This window comes from Delphinus delphis, chromosome 8 (genome assembly GCF_949987515.2).
Source record: "Delphinus delphis chromosome 8, mDelDel1.2, whole genome shotgun sequence".
Taxonomy (NCBI): Eukaryota; Metazoa; Chordata; class Mammalia; order Artiodactyla; family Delphinidae; genus Delphinus; species Delphinus delphis.
In genome coordinates, this window is record NC_082690.1 from 49,951,907 (window position 1) to 49,975,671 (window position 23,765).

The 23,765-nt window shown below is 40.4% G+C and overlaps 1 protein-coding gene across 16 annotated transcripts in view; it reads left to right on the top strand.

Annotated features, from left to right (window-relative positions):
- DLG2 (discs large MAGUK scaffold protein 2) overlaps positions 1–23,765 on the top strand; it is a 929,335-nt gene that overhangs the window by 856,287 nt on the left and 49,283 nt on the right. For all 16 annotated transcript variants that reach the window (XR_009520377.1, XM_060018173.2, XM_060018175.2 and 13 more), the window contains 2 exons: positions 733–909; positions 12,021–12,096. Coding sequence is in view for 15 of the 16 variants with exons in the window: in XM_060018173.2 (XP_059874156.1) it covers positions 733–909; positions 12,021–12,096 (253 nt within the window). In the remaining variant the exon portion in view is untranslated. The remainder of the gene's footprint in view (positions 1–732; positions 910–12,020; positions 12,097–23,765) is intronic.

The following is a 23,765-nucleotide window of genomic DNA, read 5'->3' on the forward strand; positions in this document are numbered from 1 at the left end:
TGATAAATGCAATGATGAGATAGGCTTGGTATACTATGGAAGCAATTTATCTTGTTCATATCATTTTTTGTTCTTTGGCCGCACCGTGCGGCATGTGGGATCTTAGTTCCCCAACCAGGGATCAAAGCCTCCCCTCCTGCATTGGAAGCATGGAGTCTTAACCACTGGACAGACAGGGAAGTCCCTTGTTCATATTTTGATCTATGTGTCTATATACATACACATAAACATAAGTGTATTTTCATTATTGCTTTGTGAGCATTTAGTAATGTCATTAAATTAACCTAATTAAATTAATTAAATTAATGTCATTAAATACATGTCATTAAATTAATGTCATTAAATACAACCATCCAATTTTAGTGATAGTCCAATACTCCAGTGAGTGGAAGGGTCCCAGTCCCCTGTGGGAGGACATGGAAGTTGTTACCATGCTGCATTCAGAAAGATGCCATGGTTCTCTTCATTCTTCCTTTCTAGTGATTTGTAAAATTTGATTGTAGTGAGAGAGTACTAACCTGCCTCGCAACCTCCTGGGAGAAGTAAGAACTAATCGTGATTTGTGACCAAAGCAGTAGGAATGTTGACTGCGATTCCAGGGGTTAGTCCTGGGAGTTGGTATCCAATGGGCAATGGGTTCTCAGGGCAGGAATGAACAGTCAGAACGGTGAATCCTAGATCTGTGCTGCCAGAGATTCCTAACAATGTTCTCTCTCTTGTCATTTCCTCCAGAGCCATGTTTGACTACGACAAGAGCAAGGACAGTGGGCTGCCAAGTCAAGGACTTAGTTTTAAATATGGAGACATTCTCCACGTTATCAACGCCTCTGATGATGAGTGGTGGCAAGCCAGGAGAGTCACGCTGGAGGGCGACAGTGAGGAGATGGGGGTCATCCCCAGCAAGCGGAGGTAAGAATGCCATTTTTGTTTCAGAGGATTTGCTGCTCAGCTCTCCAGGGAGTGGAGGTGAGGGAAGATGAAGATGCGGCAGACTGTTCACAAAATATCTCGAGTAGGATAGTCAGTCTGCGGGGAAATTGTCAGTGATGGCAGGTGACACAAATGAAATGCTCTCACGCTTCTCATGTTAGGATTTTACCAAAACTGCCAACTGTGATAAAGGAAGAAAGAGGATCTGCTTATTCTGCCTTCCTAAAACTTAGCAGCTTTCGTGTGTTCAAGATTACGCTTATCAGCTTGTATACTGACAAACTCAGAGGGGTTACTTCAGAGGTTCATAGTTTACTGGATAAGTTTATAGAAAGGCCAGGTGAAAGCCAAGTAAAGTAGACTGTTTACAAAGCTCATGTCCTGGCTGTGTAGTACTTCCAGATATTGATGGGAAAAGACTAAAAACCTCCATTCCAAAATCAGATACTTGGAGATAAACAACAAGGTCCTGCTGCATAGCACAGAGAACTTTATTCAGTATCCTATGATAAAGCATAATGGAAAAGAATATAAAAAAAGAATGTATGTATGTATAACTGAATTACTTTGCTGTACGGCAGAAATTAACACAACATTGTAAATCAGGTATGCTTGAATTAAAAAAAATAAAATGACAGTTCCATTGGGGAAATAAACAAAATCAGATACTCAGGATAAGAGCTGTCAAACATCTGGTGAGGTCCAAAGAGTGGGTTTACAGCTGTGTTTTATAGCGTTAGTTACTCTTGTCCCCCACCCCACCTAGCACTCCCTCCTTTCACTCAGATAATTAGTTCTGTATGTAATTCCCAAGCAAAGACTATTATGTTCTTTCTCTTCTAAGCATTTCTTCGACTCTGCTTTTGAAAGGCGGGAATAGGCTTCAGAACAGCCACGTCCTTCATCTGTCCCAGCGGTTTCTGACCATTACCACTAGAAAGGAACTTTCCTTCCCATGACTGTCCTTCTGGCACTAAGATATTGTCTGAGAAACAAATTATCTGCACCCTAGAAAAGAGATATGGTATGAAGTCTAAGTCAGGAATAATGCTTATTCAAAGCAGTCACTAACTTTTCTTGAGCTACAAAGGGCTCCCCTCCTCATATGCAAACACCCCAAATACCTATGTAAAAAATCCTCATGGGGCTTCCCTGGTGGCGCAGTGGTTGAGAGTCCGCCTGCCGATGCAGGGGACACGGGTTCGTGCCCCGGTCCGGGACGATCCCACATGCCGCGGAGCGGCTGGGCCCGTGAGCCACGGCCGCTGAGCCTGCGCGTCCGGCGCCTGTGCTCCGCAACGGAAGAGGCCACAACAGTGAGAGGCCCGCGTACTGGGGGAAAAAAAAAAAATCCTCATGAAGCTGAGTATTCAAGTGCTGCCACATGCACAGTGACCCAGTGACTGAGCTAGCACCAGCCATAGTGGGAAGATGAAATTAGCCAGAAATAACTCTGTGGGGCATTTGCACCCCAGAGAAGACCGGTCCCCCATTTTTCTCTGCCTGGGGCCACATAGCCTAGGGTGAATGTAGGGAGAGGGCAGCAGGCCGACTCTTCTGCAGCTGCTCCCTCCCACCCTCTAAGCCTATGCCTATGAATCCCAGCAGCAGACAGTTCTTTAAACCTCTGGGCTCCTGCATAGTTGCCTGACATTGCTTTGAGAGGATGTTCTGAGTTTGTAGTTTGCAGTGTTTTCTGAATTCAAAGCAGTAACTCTCAGGACTAGTATATATTCTGTGTTTCTCCATTTCCATTTATTTAAAAAGAAAATGTCAAGGCAATATGCATTTCGGTTTGCTTTGATGTGATTAATCAGAGCTGTCTGAGGAGCTGTTCTGTAGAAGAAGGTTCCATCTTATCGAATATGGCCCCAAGGGTAGAAATGTGCTGGAGAAGGAAGCTGTGTGGGAATAGATTTCAACTCACTTTTTAAAACATCCTTTTAGTAGTTGGAGCTGACTAGAGATGATATGGATTACCTGGGAAGACAGTGACCTAGAACAATGGTTTTCATACCAAAGGTACATTGTGAAGACTTAGATATGCCCCTCCCCCCCCCACACAGTGATTCTGATTCAGTCCATCTGGAGTGGGTCCTGGAGATCTGTATTGGTATGTAAGTTCCTCCAGGTGATTCTGATAATAGAAGATTCAGTGGCAGGAAGTATTATAAAAGGGAATCAAACGTTGGGTGGGACAGTTGAACTATAGGATTTACAGCCACTTTCCAACCCTGAGGTTCTGTGATTCTAGTCATTCTTGTCAATTGTCCTTCATGTGTTCAATTGCACATCATTTCCCCGCTAAGGAACATTCTCAGTGCTAGTCCTCCTGGGGTAATTTTCTGCCTGCTGGTGGTCATTCTTGAACTGGCTCTCTCTCCTATTTTGGATGAAGGCCATCCTAACAGCCATGCTACAGCTGGCCTGGAGAAGAAGTTTGTCTAGTGACTCTAATGTTGATATTTGTATTCTCTCTCATGAAGGGTACAGTAGCCCACCCGCCATCTCGTGTGTGTGTGTGTGTGTGTGTGTGTGTGTGTGTGTGTGTGTGTGTGTGTGTGTGTGTGTATGGCTGTAAATCAATCTCTGTCAGATTTTCTCCTCAGGATTTTAACTCTTTCCAAAAATGTTACTATTATTGTTTTATGTGTTTATAAAAGTAACACATTTCATTGAAAAAAAAGGAAACATTTAGAAAAGAAGAAATAAAAATCACTAATAGGGCTTCCCTGGTGGCACAGTGGTTGAGAGTCCGCCTGCCGATGCAGGGGACACGGGTTCGTGCCCCGGTCCGGGAAGATCCCACGTGCCGCGGAGCGGCTGGGCCCGTGAGCCATGGCCGCTGAGCCTGCACGTCTAGAGCCTGTGCTCCGCAATGGGAGAGGCCACAACAGTGAGAGGCCCGCGTACCGCAAAAAAAAAAAAAAAAAAAATCACTTATAATCATACCCCACAAAGCGTTCTGTGCTTATTTTAGTGCAGTTTAAAATCTGTCATGAGGGCTTCCCTGGTGGCGCAGTGGTTAAGAATACACATGCCAATATAGGGGACATGGGTTTGAGCCCTGGTCCGGGAAGATCCCACATGCTACGGAGCAACTAAGGCCATGTGCCACAACTACTGAGCCTGCGCTCTAGAGCCCGCGAGCCACAGCTACTGAGCCTGCGTGCCACAGCTACTGAAGCCTGTGTGCCTAGAGCCTGTGCTCTGCAACAAGAGAAGCCACTGCAATGAGAAGCCCGCGCACCACAATGAAGAGTAGCCCCCGCTCACCACAACTAGAGAAAAGCCCGCGCACAGCAACAAAGACCCAAGGCAGCCAAAAATTAATTAATTAATTTAAAAAACAGAATCTGCCTGCCAGAGCAGGGGACACGGGTTCAATCCCTTGTCTGGGAAACTCCCACATGCCGCAGAACAACTAAGCCCGTGCACCACAACTACTGAGCCTGCGCTCTAGAGCACACGAGCCGACGTGCCACAAATACTGAAGCCCATGCACCTAGAGCCTGTGCTCCACAAGAGAAGCCACAGCAGTGTGAAGCCCGCGCACCACAACAAAGAGTAGCCCCTGCTCTCCACAACTGGAGAAAGAGTGCAGCAATGAAGACCCAAAAACAAAGACCCAATGCAGCCAAAAATAAATAAATATTAAAAAAGAAAAAATTCCTTTAAAGAAATTACAAAAAATAAAATAAAATATATCATGAGCCTTCCCTAGGGCTGCTCTTTAATGTTTAACTTCTAAAGGAGGCACTCTTACTTTATACTGCATTCAGCATCTTATAACTATAGCTCAGAATAAATGGTTACTGGTATTAATGTGACTTATTATTAGATTAGGGTTATGCTTAATTCCTCTCTACCCCCTTTTATAAGTATAGTTCAGCTCGTAGAGCTGGTCTGGAAAAATCTCATAATGGATAACATCCCTTATGACTTCACCCTTTACAAAAATGTTTCTCTCTTGATGATTCTATTTAAACATCCTATGAAGTCGTAAGATGAGTATGAAAGTCATTGCCTTTTCCCTCCTTCTTTTTAGAAGTTGGTAAATAAATTTTACTTAAATAAATGCTCCTAGAGCATGCTAGACACTGATCTAAGCACTTTACAATTAACTTATTTAAACCTCATTACAACCCTATGGGGAAGGTAATATAATTAGCCTCATTTTACAAACCAGGAGTTTGAAGCAGAGAGAGATTAATTTACTTGCCTATACTGCCCAGCTAATAAATGGCATAACTGAGATTTTATTCCAGGCTATAACGCTCTTAACTCATATGCAATCCTGCCTCCCACCATTATAAAAATAAGAATTGACAAAATTCAATTCATCAAGCACTGCTTGAGCAGCTTCTGTGTGCCAGGTGCTATCATCCAGTCACTGCCTGGAGCCCAATATTTGTGGGACCAACATGTAACTATGGCACAGCTACACTGTGGTGAGGGCTATATTGTAAATAAACGTGCTGTCTTAGTTCGGGCAGCTATTACAGAATACCATTCACTGGGTGACTTATACAACAGACATTTATTTTTTGCAGTTCTGGAGTCCAAAATCAAGGCACTGGCTGATCGAGTTCTCAGAGAGGGCCCTCTTCCTGGTTTGCAGATGGCCTTATTGCTGTTTCCTCATATGGCAGAGAAAGAAAGATCTTTTCTCTCGTATTTCTTCATTTTGGACACTAATTTGATTGATGAGGACTCCACCCTCATAACCTAATTACCTCCCAATACCTCACCACCAGAGACCACCACACTAGGGATTAGGGCTTCAACATATGAATTTTATGTGGACACAAACATTCAGTCCATAGCAGGTATCAAGGGAAGTGAAAGAGCAGCAGAGGAATGAATTCCATCTGATGATAGAGTATATATTGTGCCAGGTGCTTTCAAATACAAGATTTTCTTTAATCTTTACAAAAGCTTCATAAGGAAACTGAAGATCAGAGAAGTCAAGTAACTTGCCCAAGGATGCACAGTCAGCCACTGGCTGAACCCAGTTCTCTCTGTAGCCAGACCAGATGGCTTTTCACTACCCCAAGGGTATACTGGAGGAAGCCCTTGACAATTAAGAAGTTCTTACTACATTTTAAATACTATGCTAACCAATTTTTTGTATTATTTAATATTCACCATAGGCACTTCCCTGGTGACGCAGTGGTTAAGAATCCGCCTGCCAATGCAGGGGACACGGGTTCGATCCCTGGTCCCAGGAAGATCCCACATGCTGCGGAGCAACTAAGCCCGTGTGCCACAGCTACTGAGCCTGCGTGCCACAAATACTGAAGCCCACGCACCTAGAGCCCATGCTCTGCAACAAGAAAAGCCACCACAATGAGAAGTCTGCACACCGCAACAAAGAGTAGCACCCACACACAGCAACGAAGACCCAACACAGCCAAAAATAAATTAATTAAATTTTAAAAAAAAAAGAATCTTTAAAAATAAATTCACCATAATTTTTCAAGTCTGTGTTAATATCCTAATTTCACCAACATGAAACCTGAGATCCTAAGAGGTTGAGTGACCTGCCCTAAGTCATAGAGCTAATAAGTGGCAGATGCAGAATTCCAACCCAGACTCGTGAGACTTCAAAACCTGGGCTTTTAGCACAGAATCTCTCTTTTCTGAGATTACATAGTTTCTGAGGGGCCAAACTAGGATTTGTTCCACTGTCTCTTAATCCAAGTCTCTATTCATTACCCCACAGTGACTGTCACCTGGGCTGTCAGATGACAGCTTGCCTAGCATTGCATAAGGGTTTACTCACTTAGCTTCCCTGCAAGCCTGTGGCCGGTAACCTATATGGCATTTCAATTCTCCTTGCAACAGGGCCTTATGGAGCACAGGCAAAGGGATACCCAGCACCAAATGATGTTCCCACCATCTATTGCTCCAAGCCTGCCCTCATTGTTTGTTTGGCGGGAACCTGAAAACGCCAGATGGGAGATGGGTGAGAAGGCAGAGGAAGACAGTTGGGCTCATTAAAGCATGACCATGTGGTATTCTCTGGAGACGCTAGGTGTCAGAATTGATTGCTCAAGTTTTGCCATCCAGTTTATGTTTTCAGTATTTTGGTCAGTGACCAAACCAGGGCGGAGAGGATTATTTCTGCTTAAATAATCTAATTAATTGCTTGCCTCTTGAGTGTGAGAGAAGTGTGTCAGTCCTTTCATCGCAATTCAGTTTTTCTACACAGGTGACCCACCATTCCCTTAGGTAAAGATCTATGGGTCTTAACATCATGTATTTCTGCTAAAGGAGTCTCAGTAAAATAACTAGATAAGGTGATGCTAAACTTTTACATAGATTCCTACCAAGTACAATAAAAAAGTCGTAAAATGGTCAACAACTTTTTAATCAGAAACACTGGTTGTTTGGGCAAGTCACTTCAACTCTCTGAGCCTTGGTTTTCACACCCAGGTCAAGAACCAGTAGCCTCCTTGATGATTCATTCATTCATTTACCAACAAAGATTAAGCACCTACTATATGCCCAGCTCCATCTTAAGCCCTGGATCACTGTACAGATTATAGATAATACAGGTAAAGTTTAGCATAGCTTCTAATACTTCTGTGCTTACTCAAATGATATATGTTTTCCTTTCTTCAGAGTTTGAGCTTTTGATGCTCAAAACAACGTAGCATTATGTAGGGCCCTATTTCTCCACCCTAACCGATCTTGACAATAAACTATCCACATGTATCCCAAGAAGCACTAGGAGAAAGGACAGGGTTGAGGCAAGTGAAGAAAAAAGATAAGCCACATCCCCTGCTACCCGTGAGAAGGGTTTGCAGAGATCCCCAAGAGGCAATCGACATGAGCCTCTGGGATAGAAAAACACAACTATTGTTGGGGATGCAGTGAATGTAAAGACTGTTGAGGAGAGAGATCAGTCCAATGTTTCTGATGTAACATTGCAAATAGACATCTAGCTAACCTGAATTTCAGTGTTAAAAGCAAATTTATTCTGAGTTTTGAGGTGAGCCTGTCATAACAGGTATTATCTCAGTGACCCTTTGCTTGAGTTTGGTTTTGGTTTATTTAATTCAGGACATTTGGGATTTGGGATGCAAGGAAGGGGGATGGCTGTCATTTGTGAGAAACTCAGCCCAGACGTCTAAGGAACTATATTGGTCTTAAAATTGTGGGTGACCATCTAAAATCTCATGTTTGTTGTAACCCACTGGATATGGGAGGCATGGAAGGTCCTTAAGTATTGCTTCCCAAACAGAGTGGATGTGGCCTGACACTGAAGTTAGCTGTTAAAAGATGTGTGCTCAGGCCCTATTTCTACCACTTTCTAATTTGGCAAGCTTCAAGTCTTAGCTTTCCCAGCCATAAAATGGGGTTGAGAATACCACACTTGCTTATGTCGGGGCCAAATGAGATGATGTAAATGTGAAGGAATTTTTCATTAATAATTATATGTTAAAACTTCAGCTACCACTATTTCATCATCATCATTATCATTCAAGAAACTTTCAACCCAAGTAGAAGTCACAACTTTCTGACTTCCTTTTTTTTTTTATACATCTTTATTGGAGTATAATTGCTTTACAATGTTGTGTTAGTTTCGCTGTACAACAAAGTGAATCAGCCATATGCATACATATATCCCCATATCCCCTCTCTTTTGAGCCTCCCTCCCACCCTCCCTATCCCACCCCTCTAGGTCGTCACAAAGCACCAAGCTGATCTCCCTGTGCTATGCGGCTGCTTCCCACTAGCTATCTATTTTATGTTTGGTAGTGTATATATGTCAGTGCTACTCTCTCACTACATCCCAGCCTCGCCTTCCCCTGTTGTGTCCTCAAGTCCGTTCTCAGCATCTGCATCTTTATTCCTGCCCTACTACTAGGTTCATCAGTACCAGTTTTCTAGGTTCCATATATATGCGTTAGCATACGGTATTTATTTTTCTCTTTCTGACTTGCTTCACTCTGTATGACAGACTCTAGGTCCTTCCACCTCACTACAAATAACTCAGTTTCGTTCCTTTTTAGAGCTGAGTAATATTCCATTGTATATATGTGCTACATCTTCTTTATCCATTCATCTGTCAGTGGACATTTAGGTTGTTTCCATATCCTGGCTATTGTAAATAGTGCTGCAGTGAACATTGTGGTACATATATCTTTTTGAATTAAGGTTTTCTCAGGGTATATGCCCAGTAGTGGGATTGCTGGGTCATATGGTAGTTCTATTTTTAGTTTTCTAAGGAACTTCCATGCTGTTCTCCATAGTGGCTATATCAATTTACATTCCCACCAACAGTGCAAGAGGGTTCCCTTTTCTTCACACACTCTCGAGCATTTATTGCTTGTAGATTTTTTGATGATGGCCATTCTGACCGGTGTGAAGTGATAACCTCATTGTGGGTTTGATTTGCATTTCTCTAATCATTAGTGATATTGAGCATCTTTTCATGTGTTTGTTGGCCATCTGTATGTCTTCTTTGGAGAAATGTCTATTTAGGTCTTCTGCACATTTTTGGATTGGGTTGTTTATTCTTTTGGTATTGAGCTGCATGAGCTGCTTGTATATTTTGGAGATTAATCCTTTGTCTGACTTCCTTCTTGAGTGAACCAAAATCTGTCACCTATACAATAAGACTTAATTTTTTTTTTACTTTTTTTATTGCTTGTTTGAAGATTAGTAATAAACCATAGCAAATATTAGGTTTGTTTGTGTGTGTCTCTCTGTCCATCTGACTTAGTCTTTGCAACCTGTTTGAGATTTAAGTGATGAACCACTAAAATGGCCTAATAGAAACATTTCTTAAGAAATATGAAAGGGATGAACTTAGAAACCAGGGGGAAAAGTTAGAATGCTCTAAGCAATTCTTAGAATAGAATATTGAGTTCAGCCTAATATTATTTATGTTTGGGGCCCATGTGAGTTCTGTCACTTTATGCAGAATTTATTTGCATAGCCTAATCAAATAACCATATATTCTCTGCATGTTACAGTCATTTTGGCGTCATCTGATGTACCAGTGTTCCCATAATTAGGCTGGTTAATGCAAAGAAGCCAGGATAAAGTCAGGGCAGAGATGAATATGAATTAGCATTTGCACTTGGATTAAAACTGAGAAAAGCTGAAGTAGCTCGGAGTAGGCATTTTCTCAGTGAGCATCTTTCCACTTGGCAGTCTACCTCATCTGAAGTCTTCCTTGATCTTCTCCCAACTGTTGTACATTGGGTGCAAGTAGAAACTCTTAGTGGAGCATATTGCTTTCATATCTGAGGTTAGATTTGAAGAATTTTCTTCATCTGTTTCCACTCAAATATTCTACTCTCACACTGAAATAAATACATTCTGAAACTCCATTCTGTAACTATAGAAACCCTGATCTTCACTGCATTTCAGCTGGAAACACAAAAGAACGCTAAGTTAAAGAGGAGTATGTTGTTCATTATTGACCTATGAACAGCTTAGATTTCATAAGCCATTAAGTTTCTGTAGATTCAGGGTTTTTACCTCTCCTTTTTCTTTCCCCATTTTTGAAATTAGAGCTAGCCATATTTAAACAAAAAAAATGATGCTAAAACAATGCAATGAATATGATTTTAGTTCAACTGTTATTTATTGAGGACTTGCTATAATACACTGAGTGATATGTGGACTTGCCCTCAAGGAACATACAGCCTTGTATGCGCAACTCAAAAATAAACAAGACACAAGGAAACGAGATAACACCAATATAGACATACAAATAAATGTCGTGGGGCTTAGAGGAAAGAATGGTCATGTCTAATTAGAGAGGCTCAAAAAAGAATCAGAAGTATTTAACTTCTCTTACCTCTTTTCAGCCCCATCCTTCAAATAGGCACAAGTCCTGCCAACTTTATGTTATTAATATTTCTCCAAACCTTCCCTGTCCTCCACCTCATTATCACTTCTCATCATTTCTTGCCTGGATTATGGCAGTAGCTTCTAAATAGGCCTCCTGCTTCCCACTGTTCTTTCCCTCCTCCAATCTATCTTCCTCCTCCCGCAGAGTCATGTATTTAAAATGCTAATGTCTATCACTTCTCAGATTTATAGCCTCTAGTAAATCATGAGGATTCCCCAAAGGAGAACCCCATGTCCTCAGAGTAGACAGATACTCTTTATAAGGAGGTCTCACCACCTCTTCAGCCTCATGTCCCTGTGCTGTATGTACCCTGTACCAGAATCTTCCTGCAGTCTTTAGCTTGATCATATCCTCAGGTCATGGTACATGTTGTTCCTCCTGTCTGGGAGATTCTCCCTAAACTTTTCCCACTGACAAGCTCTTTCTCACCATTTAAGTCTCACATAAATTGACACCTCCTCCAGGAAGCCCACCCCATTGCTTTCCACCCCCTCTTTATCTTCCTCCAATGAGATAAATGTGCCCATATTGCTCTCAGCAATCTTTTGTGCAGCAATATCTGTCATTTTATCCCTCTGTCCCTGCCAAGAACACATTACTGTGTGTTCATTAAAGTCGTGCTTTTTAATTTTTTTTTCTTTGTTCCCCAGCACCTTACTTGATACAGTGTAGGCATTCAATAAGTGTTTGGTGAATGAATGAAGGTGAAATAATGAAAACTGCAGAGATGGCAGTGGAAGGACATTGGGGCAAAGGAAAAGTTCAAGATTATCTGTAACATGTTTGGTTTTGAGGTGAAGGTAAATAAATACCCCAGTATTCCTAAAGGGAAGGGAACAAAAAGGAAACAAAAAGAGAGGAGATATTAGGAGATGAGAGCTTACTTAGCTTCCTAGGTATTCATCTATGTGGACTGTGATTTCTTGAAATAGATTTTGATTGATTCAGGCATTTAAATAACAAATATTGGGGTTTTGTTGCTTCCAAATACGTGACTCTCAGTACATGTAACACAAAAATTGCAAGGAATGTGTTAGCAGCTTAGAGATATCATACCAAGACTTTTTATACTGAACAAAGAAGAGAAATATTTTAAATATTTTAAAACACATTTTATTTGAGCTGTAGGATAAGAAGAGGTGTTCTTCATTTGATAAGAAACTTAATCATAAATGCCTTGCCATGTGATAGACTCTTTATTTTCCATTTTCTTTAGGGTGGAAAGAAAGGAACGTGCCCGATTGAAGACAGTGAAGTTTAATGCAAAACCTGGAGTGATTGATTCAAAAGGGGTAGGTACAAAATAATCGAAACATTAAATTCTCTCGTTTGCCATGGATTTAACTATAATTGACATTTAAGCTGTTGCTAACAAACAGATCATGGAGCTACTGGACAGTAGAGCACTGTTATAAATGTATTGCTATGCAGTGATGTAATTTCTGATGAAGTAGATTTATGATAAATAAATTTTGGGAGTAAATCTGCTAGTGGTCAGGAGAAATGATGGGTTATGAAGGTGATGTAATGACTATAGTGAGGAAGAAAAAAATAGTTTCGATGTTATTTAATTTTTTTCTTTTAAATTAAATATTCTAAAAGGATAGATTCCATAAAAGATACCTGCTCATCATAAAATATGTCTAGTCTTTTACGTATTATAAAGTCAGGATAGTCATGGAAATATACATATGGATCACCTAAGTGAATACATGGATTGTTGTGACAGACATAGAAAAGAAGAAAGTAAACAAATGAAATTTAGAGTTATGCAACCATCACCACAGTCAATTTTAGAACATTTCATCACCCCATAAAGAAATCTGTAGCTGTCACTTCCCTCTCCCTCAACCCCAGCCCCTCCCCACCCAGCCTAGGCAACTACTAATCTACTTTGTCTCTATATATTTGCCCATTCTGGATAGTTCATATAAATGGAATTGTACACTATGTGGTCTTTTGTGACTGTTTTTTTCACTTTACATAATGTTCTCAAAGTGCCTCTGTGCCTTATGTGTGTAGCATAAATAAATACTTTTTTTCTTTTCGTTGCCAAACAATATTCCATTGTATGGATATACCTCATCTAATTTATCCACTCATCAGGTGATGGACATTTGCATTGTTTTCACTTTGGGACTGTTATGGATAATGTTGCTATAAATATTTGTGCACAAATTTTTGTGTAGACATATACTCTTATTTCCATTGGGAATATACCTAGGAGTGGAATTTCTGGGTCATAATGATAGCTCTATATTTAACATTTTGGGGAACTGCCAGACTGTTTCCCAAGGTGGCTATAACATTCTACATTCCCACCATCAGTGTATGAGGGTTCCAGTTTCTCTACATCCTCACCAACACTTGTTATTATATGTCTTTCTGCTTATAGTCATCCTGTTTGGTCTGATGTGGTATCTCATTGTGGTTATGATTTTTATTTCCCTAATGACCATTGGTATAGAACATCTTTTCATGTGCTTATTGACCATTTGTATATCTTCCTTGGAGAAATGTCTATTCAGATCCTTTGCCCATTTTTAAAATTGGGTTCCTTTGTTGTTGTTGAGTTGTAGAAGTTCTTTGTATATTCCAGATATTAATCTCTTATCAAATATATGCTTTCCAAATATTTCCTCCCATTCTATGAGTTGTCTCTCTTGATAGTGTCATTTGATTCACAAAAGTTTTTAATTTTGACAAAGACCAAATTTATCTTATTTTTTCTTTTGTTACTTGTGTTTTTGTTATTATATCTAAAAAACCAAGGCCATGAAGATTTATGCCCGTATTTTCTTCTAAGAATTTTGTAGTTTTAGCTCTTACATTTAGGTGGTTGATCCATTTTGAATTAGTTTTTGTATACGATATGAAGTAGGGTTGCAATTTCATTCTTTTGCACATGAATTGTTTTCTGTTCATTTTTGGATTGTTTGCAAGTGTATAGAAATACAGTTATTGTGTATATCAGTCTTTTATCCTGCTACCTTGCTGAATCCATTTATTAATTGTAGTAGCTTTTTGGTAGATTCCTCAGGATTTTCTATCTACAAGATCATGTCATATGTAAAAAGAGAGAGTTTTACTTCTTTCTTTCCAATCTGGATGACTTTTATTTCTTTATCATAACTGATTGCCTTGTCTAGAACTTCCAGTGTTGGATGGAAGTCGCAAAAACATTCATCCTTGTCTTGTTCCTGACCTTAAGGGGAAAGCATTTAATCTTTCCTATTAAGTATGATGTTAGCTGTGGGTTGTAAAGCTTTTTAAATTTAGTATTTTTAAGTCATAGTACTAGTATCTTATTGCTATATCGTAAAATACCTTTCCCCACCTTCTGCCTTCCTGTTCTCTTTCTCTTCATCTCCTTTCCTTTACTTTTCTGTTCTAATAATTTTGGCTGTGAACATCACACTGAACCACAAGTTTAGGTCAATAGATGTCACCATGAAAAACGAGAAGAAAAGCTCACAAGTTTTGAGCCCTAAACCACAACACTGCCCTTTGTATTTTGAAGTAGAAGTGTCACTGGGCAGCCCAGTCATTGACGTAATAATTTACTTTCCCCTAAAACATTCAGGTGAAATGGGAATTTATTTAAACATGGTGTCACTCTTAAAAAAAAAAAAGTGAGGCTGTATGTCATCATGCATGGAGTCCTTTCAGACAAATACTGCTTCCGTACAAAGGGGTAGGATTTTTCATTGATTCTTGGTGAGAATTTAAGGATAGATTTCCTGTTTGTTTCATATATATAGTTGGATATACATCAGAGAATTTTTGTTGAATACCTACCATGTGCCAGACTCAGGATTAGAACTTGTAAAAGATACAAAGTGTAACATAGGCCCTTCCCCTCAAGAGCTCCTAACATCAGTTAGAGCCCAGATGTCTTTTTGTTAAGGCCAAAACTTGTGTTGTGTTTTTTTTAAATCATATTGCTAAATACAGTTAGGTATGATCCAATGAATAGAATATAAATTCAAGGACTTGAATGACTGTTGAAGGAGAGGCAGTGATCATGTGAAAAGGGAAACCCTGGACTGAAAGTCATGAGAGTCAGGTAGCCTGGGTTCTGGTTTCAGTTCATTACTAAGTCACCACTGCTCTTTGGACCTCATTAGCAAAATAGCAGCTTTGAACTACATCAGGGATGTCAAACAAGTTTCATCTCCTATGGGAACCGATGAATTGATGGTTTCTAACTAGAATATTGTGTTGAAAATGACTCTCAGGCCATATGTAACTTCAGCAGGAAAAGTGTTATGATTGGTTAGTCATGCCTAGCGCAACATTGGGAATTGTTCTCTATTTGAGGTCCCCGGATTCAATGATTTTTTAAGGTGCCTTCCAGCAATAATTCTCCATGAGCCTGTGAATTAAGAAATAATAAACCAAAGTTTTCTAAGTCCCCATGAGAACAATACATCAATGAGAAGACTCTTGCCCTGAAGTAGAAAGCAAAGGACAATGAAGAGAAAGTGCACTGAAGAAAGGCCAACTCTGTGGAGAGTTGGGAAAGTCAGGAGATGCCACTCACTCTGAGCCTTGGACAAGGACTACAGAAATAAGTCATTGTTACAAAGGCCTCAGTCCCTGGGACCCTGGGGTAAATTCAGCATAATCTGAAGAGGAAAGCTGTTTGGAATGAGAAAGAGACTGGGATATTTTAAGTAACTTTATCATTAGATGGCATTCACAGAGCATTGTGAGATGTTGGGGATTCAGAGTGAAAGCCATGGTTACTACCCTGGAGGATCTTAGAATCAATTAGTATGTATAAAGCAGGCTGTGACAAGAGCCTTATTAGTAGTATGTACAGAGCTATGGGGATTCAGATGAATGGATGTGGGAATGACCAGAGAGCACTTCATAGAAGGACTTGGGCTTTAATTAGCCTATCAGTGCTTGAGTTACTTTTCCAGAACTATTCATTAATTTTTAAAAATTGAGTGCTGCACAACACCGGGTACCGTGCTAGGTGCCTTGTAGGGCAGCAAAGTGATTAAAAAGGCAAAGACTTTTTATACTTTTGTAAAAAGTATACTTGTTATACTTTCATACCATGGAGCTCACAAAGAGAAATATAAGCAGACAAACAATGGTGATACAATATCACTGATGATCCCCATAGATTTAGGGAATTAGTCTCTATTTTAAATATCATGAGATTGCACCTCAGGAAGATTAACTAGTTTACCTAAGATCACACAGCTAGTATGTACAAAAGTCAGTTTTAAATTCAAATCCTTTTGACAGTAGAACATTTGCCCTTTTCATTCCTTCACACTATCCCTTATTCTGTTGGAGGTCAGAAGAAGAAGAGAGTTACTAATTATGCCTTGGAAAAGAGAGAAGACTTCAAAGAGAAGGTGATACTTCAGCAAGATCTTGAAGTTTGAGTAAGAGTTTGCCACGCATAAGAAATAGCATGTACGTGAAGGTGGAAACTGTAGGCATATTGGAGTAAGGCCAAGCAGGTCAGGGACACCAGATGGAAGGTGTGGATGTGTGGTGGGAGTTGTAGCTAATGGGGCTGACTGGGAAGATCTGGAAGGTTGGGAAGCTTGTATGGAAAGCCTGACTATGAGCTTTGATGCTTCCTGGGTTTGGAGAGTATCTATGAGGAAATCTGAGGCTCTCCATTACAAAGTGCCCATTTGCTACAAATGAAATGCCCAGGCTTTCTGTCCACCTCATGTGCCTTCACAAAGTCTGTGTCTACACATGCAAAGACAAGTGGACAGTTGTGTCAGTAACCCAGATAATTCCAGCCTACCCAGACCCAAGTGGCCATCCGTTTGGATGGATCTCCTTGAGAACTGTCTCAGTGCCCCAGATCTCAATGCACCCAAGCTTTCCTGAGAATGTCAGCTAAATTTCTAATGAATCTCCATTCAAACTAGCTTCTGGTGAAAACTTAATCACCACCTTAATTTCTTTCATTGTTCTTCTACCTTTTTTATCAGTTTTCTAATCAGCCATTCTATTTTATTTATTGAGACATTTAAGAATTTGTATAATCTTCAGAATCAACCTGTTTTCCATTGAAAAATCAGTGGTATTTAGTGATTTATGCTAAATTTTGTTTTATTTTTATTTAAAAGTCCCTATAATTTAAGGAAGGGAAATACATGTCTGAAAGAGTATGAGAGAATTATTACTATTCTTACTAAATGTCAGCAATGTGCAGTATATAAGGGCTCCCTTGCATTGTAAATCCTTTCTAAAGTAATGTAGGCTATAAATAACTAGTCCTATTTAGCCACAGGCTGGTACAAAACAGAAGTGATAGGTGTTACTCAAAGTAGTAGGAGTATGCATTGTAGAAACCTAGACAGCTTACACACTTCTCTTAATCACCACAACAAAACTTGAAGGGAAATCATTTGTTCCCTCTTTATAGATTTAAAGAAACTGAGGCTTGGAGAGGTGAAGAAATCTGAACCCATGTCTGATTGATTCCAAAACCCATAATCTGTTTACTATAGCATGCTCTCTCCCTTATTAAAACCATGTCGCATTTGTGAATTTTAAGAAAAATGAAGAAATAAATTGAATTGGGTTTACCTTTGTCAAAAACTAACTTCGGCTTAAACTTAAATTCTAAAAGGGGGAAGCTGGTTTTCTCGATGATGTGCATCTTTCTGTATTGAGAACATTTCTGAAGGGAGCTTGGGGGCCGCACACTTTCTCTGTTGTGGTATGCCAGAGTAAAATGAAGTCTTGGAAAACATGTTTCAGTCATTTAATAAACTTTTATTAGGTGCCAGTACAAGGCAACTTGCTGCGCAATGTGGACCAAGATGAGTAAGTCATGGTCACTGCCCTGAAGGAGCAGGGATACTAGGGGAGAAAATGGGTCTCCACAGGGAGGAAGCAATTCACACTAAATAAGAGGGACAGGAAGCTTGCTCTGAAGTTCAGGCTCCCCTAAACTTGATTCTAGCTTGGAAGCTGGGGGGATTTGAATTGGGGAGCCTTGAAAGATTAGTAAATCTTGCAAGGAATGGGCAGTGGCATAGGAATAAGATACGGGACACATAGGAAGTAAAACACGGTTTGCTTTCACTTCAAGCAACAGTTGACGAAGAATGGAAACTCAGAACTGGAAAGTAATACTCAAGTCAGTTCTGGTGCTTTAAATTTTCCAAGAAACTTGTACTTAATCCTGTAGACAGTGAAGAATTTTAACAGTTGTGACCAAACCCAACCTAGTGATTTCCTCTGGGCTCCACCCTTAATGTATCTGGATTGCTGCCCAAATGTCACTCCCAGGCAGAGCTCCAAACTTACTCATCTTTGTGCCCCTAGCACTTAGCACAGTGTCTACCGGACACATATTGGCTACTCAGTCCACCCTTTTTAGAGGAAAGGTGAGTGAATGATCAAAAGTAGGTTTCCAAGAGGTCAATCTGGCAACCATGGGAAAGACAGATTGGAGGGGAGAGAGACCGACATTAGGGGATGTTGGGATAGCTGAAACAGTATTGTGGGTACAAGATTCTGAAAATCTGAATTTCAAACAGTGGCAACGGAAAGGAAAATAGGAAGCTGTCGCTAAAGAGATCAGAGAGGACCATCATCCTTGGACATCTGACCTCATATTCTGTTTCCTTTTCTAAAGCCTTGAGCTCCCTTTCAGAGGGCATGTTGACTGGGAGAAGGGGACATGGGGCAGATGCAGGTATTGGTGATAGGATCATGGCAGTCTCCCTGAATCAAACTGGAGCTAGCATTAAGAAGCCTCAGTTCTGTTTCATATACTCTTGGGAATTCCCATATGGTCATTGGATCCTACTATGTCATTTACAGATGAAGAAACTGAGAATCATTTTTCTGGAACACACGGAGAGTTAGTAGCAGAGCCTGCCATTGAATCATTTATCAAAAACGTGACTTGACAGTCAGTGTTTTGTTAGCAAGATAGGAATTATGTTTGCTTCACCAGGGTGAGTTATGAGGATTGCTTTTGTAGCAGCTTCAAAGTGACATTTTGAGTTTCAAAGGAAAGTTCATTACTGCCCTCAAAAAAAGGGAAACCTTCTTAATAGAGCTAGTTTTTGGGTGGCCAGAGCCCAGTGAAGAGCTCAGATGTCCAGAGTGACCTAGAGATTCAGGAAGGATGGGGTGAAAGGAGAGCCATACTGCCTCAGTCCACAGCCATCAGGAAGGCAGCATTTCTGCTCAAAGTTCATAAACTCAGGCTACCCCTCAGGTTCTTTATTATCACTTTCCTGTTCCAGGCCTTCTACGAGTTTCCCAATTGTTCTTCCTGGCTCTAGGCTTTCTCCTCTGATTCTTTCCCCATACTGCATGCAGGGTGGTTTTAACCAGTCTAACATTTTTACATAAAGAGCCAAGACAGCGTTGTGTCCGGGGAATTCTGCAGTGTCACCAGTGCAGCATGGGAAGAGCTGCTAACTCAATATATTTTCTTTTGAAAGTGATAATCACATTTTTCCAAACCTTGAGCTCCCACGTCCACTGAGAGCCATGTGAGCAGCACACAGATAATTCTCTGGTTAAAGAAATGCTAGTGGCTTCTCTGCAGATGGTTCTCAAAGGGGCCTACAGTTGAGTTTCCTTCTCTGATACATGTAAGGAGGGGTCCCTATCTCAACCTTGAAAGCCAGCTGAACTCAACGAACATTTTTTACTGAATAAATACATGTGATTTTACTTACTCCTCATAGGGTATTTGTCAAGTTACTAATGACGGAACTGCTAGTCTGCGGAATGGAATGGAGAATAAATCATGTTCCTTGTGTGTTTCCATGCATATTTATTTCTTGGGTCACTTCCCTTGTAGGTCCAAAAATTATCATTGTTGAAACAACCAAGTTAATCTGCAGCCTTATATACTAAATTTAGTACAATTAATAACTGACAAAATCTGTCCACTACACACATACACATTCGTTTTTACAGTATGTTTTAGTTGGTTCAGTTCTTCCACCTTAATAATATTGTTAACACACTTTTTTGTTGTTGTTTTGTACATTTTGACTCGAATGTGTTTGAATAACCTCATCCCCAGGAGGAAAAAAGTACAAAAGTTGTAAATTTTTTAAAATACCTTTGAAATTCAGTGTTATCTTCATTGCCTAATTAGGCTAAAGCTTTCACTTCATGAATGTTAGAAAGAATATGGTAAATTGAAACATAATAGATTCACTTGCTCATAGTGTTTCCTCCCCTCTAATGTTTTCAGCTTTTTAACAGACATTTGTTGAGGCCATACTATGTGCCACATACCAATTTAAGCAATGGGAAGTACACCATGAATAAGACAGGGTTCCAGCCTGTAGGAATCATAAAATGTTCTGTGGAGATAAACATATCAGCAAATGACAAATAGAATCCGCTAAGTGCTGAGTGGGAAGTGAGGCCAAAATACTGTTTGAACTCAGACCTGGAATACTTAAGCCTCTCTTGGAGTTCATAGGCAAGTTCCTAGAAGATACAATGTCCCAAATGAGCCTTGAAGGATCAGTAGAATCTAGTGTGAAAGGCTGGAAAGACCTCTGTATTTTGTAGGCAGAGGGGAGGGCATGTAAAGACAGGAAGCAGCCCAGTGTGTGCAGGGAAGCCAAAGAAGCCTCGTGTTACTTAAATACAAGAGCTTAAGTACAAAGCTGCAAGTGTCAGCCAGGAAGGCAGAGGGGAAGTCAGGACCCAGATCTCGAGGGCAGTGGGGAGGCTTTGGAGGCTTTTAGCAAGATTAGATTAGAACTTTAGCAGATCGCTCTCCTGCTGTGTGGAATAAATTTCCAAAAGGAGGCAACCCTAGAAAGCTGGAGTCCATTTTAACAATGCAGGTGAGACATGGAGTTAGCCTAACCTAGGACGACAGAGTAGCGACAGAGAGGAAAGAAGAGACCAGAAAATATTTAGCCTGAGGCACCTATATCAGCATCAGCTGAGGCTCTTTATTAGAAATGGAGATGCCCAGGCTCAAACCCAGCCCTGTGGAATCAGAATCTCTGGGGATGGAGATAGGAAAGTTGCATTTTAATAAGCTCCCAGGAAAACTCTATAGGCTTGCTAAAATTCGAGATACACAGGTGTAGCAGAAAGGTTTGATATCACACAGAATGACCAGTTTCTATCAGAATTATCATAATATATCTAAGCCTTAATCACCTGATATGTAAAAATGGAAATCATATTAAAAGAGCTAATATATGTAAAGTACCTAGAAATATTAGTCCCCTATCCCCACCCCCACCCCCCCCACACACACTGTGCTATGGGCAGAGAGGGAGGGAGAGTTGGCCCTACAGCCTTGCCGTACACCTACTGGCACAGGGGTGTTCCTGACTATGTGCTTGCTGACGTTATGACTAGGCAGGAAGGTAGAGGTGGCAGCAGACTAATCTCAGTCTTCCACTCCTGTCCCTGCTGTTGGCTGCTATCAGGATTGTTTCTGAGTTCTCTACCATGTTGTGTAATTACCTGTGGAAAATTCCAGAACAGACTTGATCAGTGCTTACTACATTGGAGAACTGCTGCCTTCTCTTCAGTATGCCAGTTACTCTGAACATCCATAGACTGCCTTATGTTCTACAGGTTATTTTTATAGGCATTGCTCATTTGTGTCTTATGAAAATTTTTAATACGCCCATTTTATGGATGAGAAAACTGAAGCTTAGAAAGGATGAATAACTTACCCAAGTTCACAGAGCTAATAAGTGACAGAGCTGGGCCCTGCATGATGACGTATTGTGTGAGCAGAGTAGAATAATTGATTCTTTAAGGCATTTTATATATGAACTCATTCTAGATGTTATTAGCATAGCTAATTCTATCTATTTAATTAGTGATGCTAAGGCTAAAGTAATATAAATAGGAGATGTATAATTTGTGGTTATATGAATAACAAGTATAGTTTCATCAGATGAGAACACTGACTTTTTGTTCAATTTTCTTCCCGCTATTAATTCAGGGTGTTAAGTATTATGCAGAAAATTTGGCTCAAACCCATTTCTACTTTGGGAGTTATTCATGAATCAATTTTGACTCACTACAGGGCTTCCTTTAACCTGACTCTTTAAGGTAAAAGAGCCAGAGTCACACCTCAGAGCTTGCATGTTTCACTTTGCAAAAGTTTTTTTTTTTTTTTTAATGTATTTATTTGGCTGCTTTGGGTCTTCACTGCTGCACGCGGGCTCTCTCTAGTTAACAGCGAGTGGGGGCTACTCTGTTACGGTGCACGGGCTTCTTATTGCAGTGGCTTCTCTTGTTGCGGAGCATGGGCTCTAGGCGCTTGGGCTTCAGTAGTTATGGCACACAGGCTCAGTAGTTATGGCTCGCGGGCTCTTGAGCGCAGGCTCAGTAGTTGTGGTGCTCAGGCTTATTTGCTCCGTGGCATTTGGGATCTTCCTGGACCAGGGTTCGAACCCATGTCCCCTGCTTTGGCAGGCGGATTCTTAACTACTGCGCCACCAGGGAAGCCCCTGCAAATTTTTAACTCCTTAAAAGCTCAAACATCAGTACTGAAAGGTAAAGATGCAGAAGCTACTGTCCAGTTGTCTGACTTCCTCACTATAGTAATTATAGGCAGAGTCTCAACAAGCCAAAACAGTATATCTTGCCTCTTTTCAACTGTACACTGTGTCTATATGTGGGTAGAAAGTCTTTTTTTTTTAATGACAGATCATGTAATATCTGAAAAACTTTCAGCAACAGCTTCCAGTATGTTCCTAATACTCATTAAAAAATACCTAATTACTTTGCCCTTTTATTTTAAAAAACAGCCTCTGAAATTAGACTGCCTTGGGTTCTATTCTTAGCTATTTGATCTGGAACTAGTAGCTTCTCTTTCTGAGACTCTGATTTTTCAACTGTAATAAAATCTAGAAAGTAGGTTGCAAGTTCCTTGAAGGCAGGGAATGTGATTTATTTAAGGCCTAAAATAGTTCATGGCACTGAACCAATAATTACTGAATTAAATAATGTGAGAGTAAAGAAGGTGATATATTAGGAGAAAAGGTATATAAATTAGAGTGTACAGTCTACATGTTTTTTGCTGTAGTTTGTGAATGGAGAACTAGACAATTTACTGTTGGCATTAAAGGAAGTTTCTCTTAATCTGAGTGTTATTTCCTTTCATTTCAATTAATAGGTTTTGAGTATCTCTTATGTGCAGGAAACTGCTCTGACCACTGAGTGGGGACATGGATAAGTAAGGCCCCGCCTCTGCCATTCCAGAGCTTACCTTCTAGTACACACACACACACACACACACACACACACACACACACACACACACACCAATATAGCATAAGGTGAAAAAGTTTAGTGAGGGATGTACAGAGTCTTAATGGAGATTCAAAGGAGAGAAGAGAAGGCCAGTCTGAGTGAGAGCAATTAAGAAATGATTCCAAGAAGAGGTAGCATTTTAGCTAAGTCTGTGAGGATTGAGTAAGATTTCAACAACTGTAGAATAATTGAAATTTTCACATTTAGAAAATAGTAGAAGCAAAAGTAAAGGAGTAGAGGGTATGTGATAATCAGCAAGTACTATATTTGACTGGAACAAAGAACACACACACACACAGAGGTATTGGGGGAAGTAAGGTTGGAAATGTAGCTTGAAGTCCAGTGATGGAGGTATTGAGTATTCCATTGAAAAGTTCAAGGAGGCTGTTCTTTGGCTCTGGGACAGAGTAGTGTTTGTTTGTGAATAAAGACATTGACTCTTGTTGCTGGGAGGATGGGTGGTGGGTACCTGGGAGAGACTGGAGTAGTGGGGCACCTTGGGGGAAGGTGCTGGAAGGACTCAGGTCACAGAGGCCTCAGAGATTGAAAGGTCACAAATAGCAATGGTGGTTAGCAGAGAATGTTGAAAATGTTATCCATGAACAAATGGAGGATCCCAAATGAGTTACTAATTGGTAGAGAAAGGGGTAAAGGCAAATCATGCAAAGTAACTGCGCCCACGAGGATGACAATG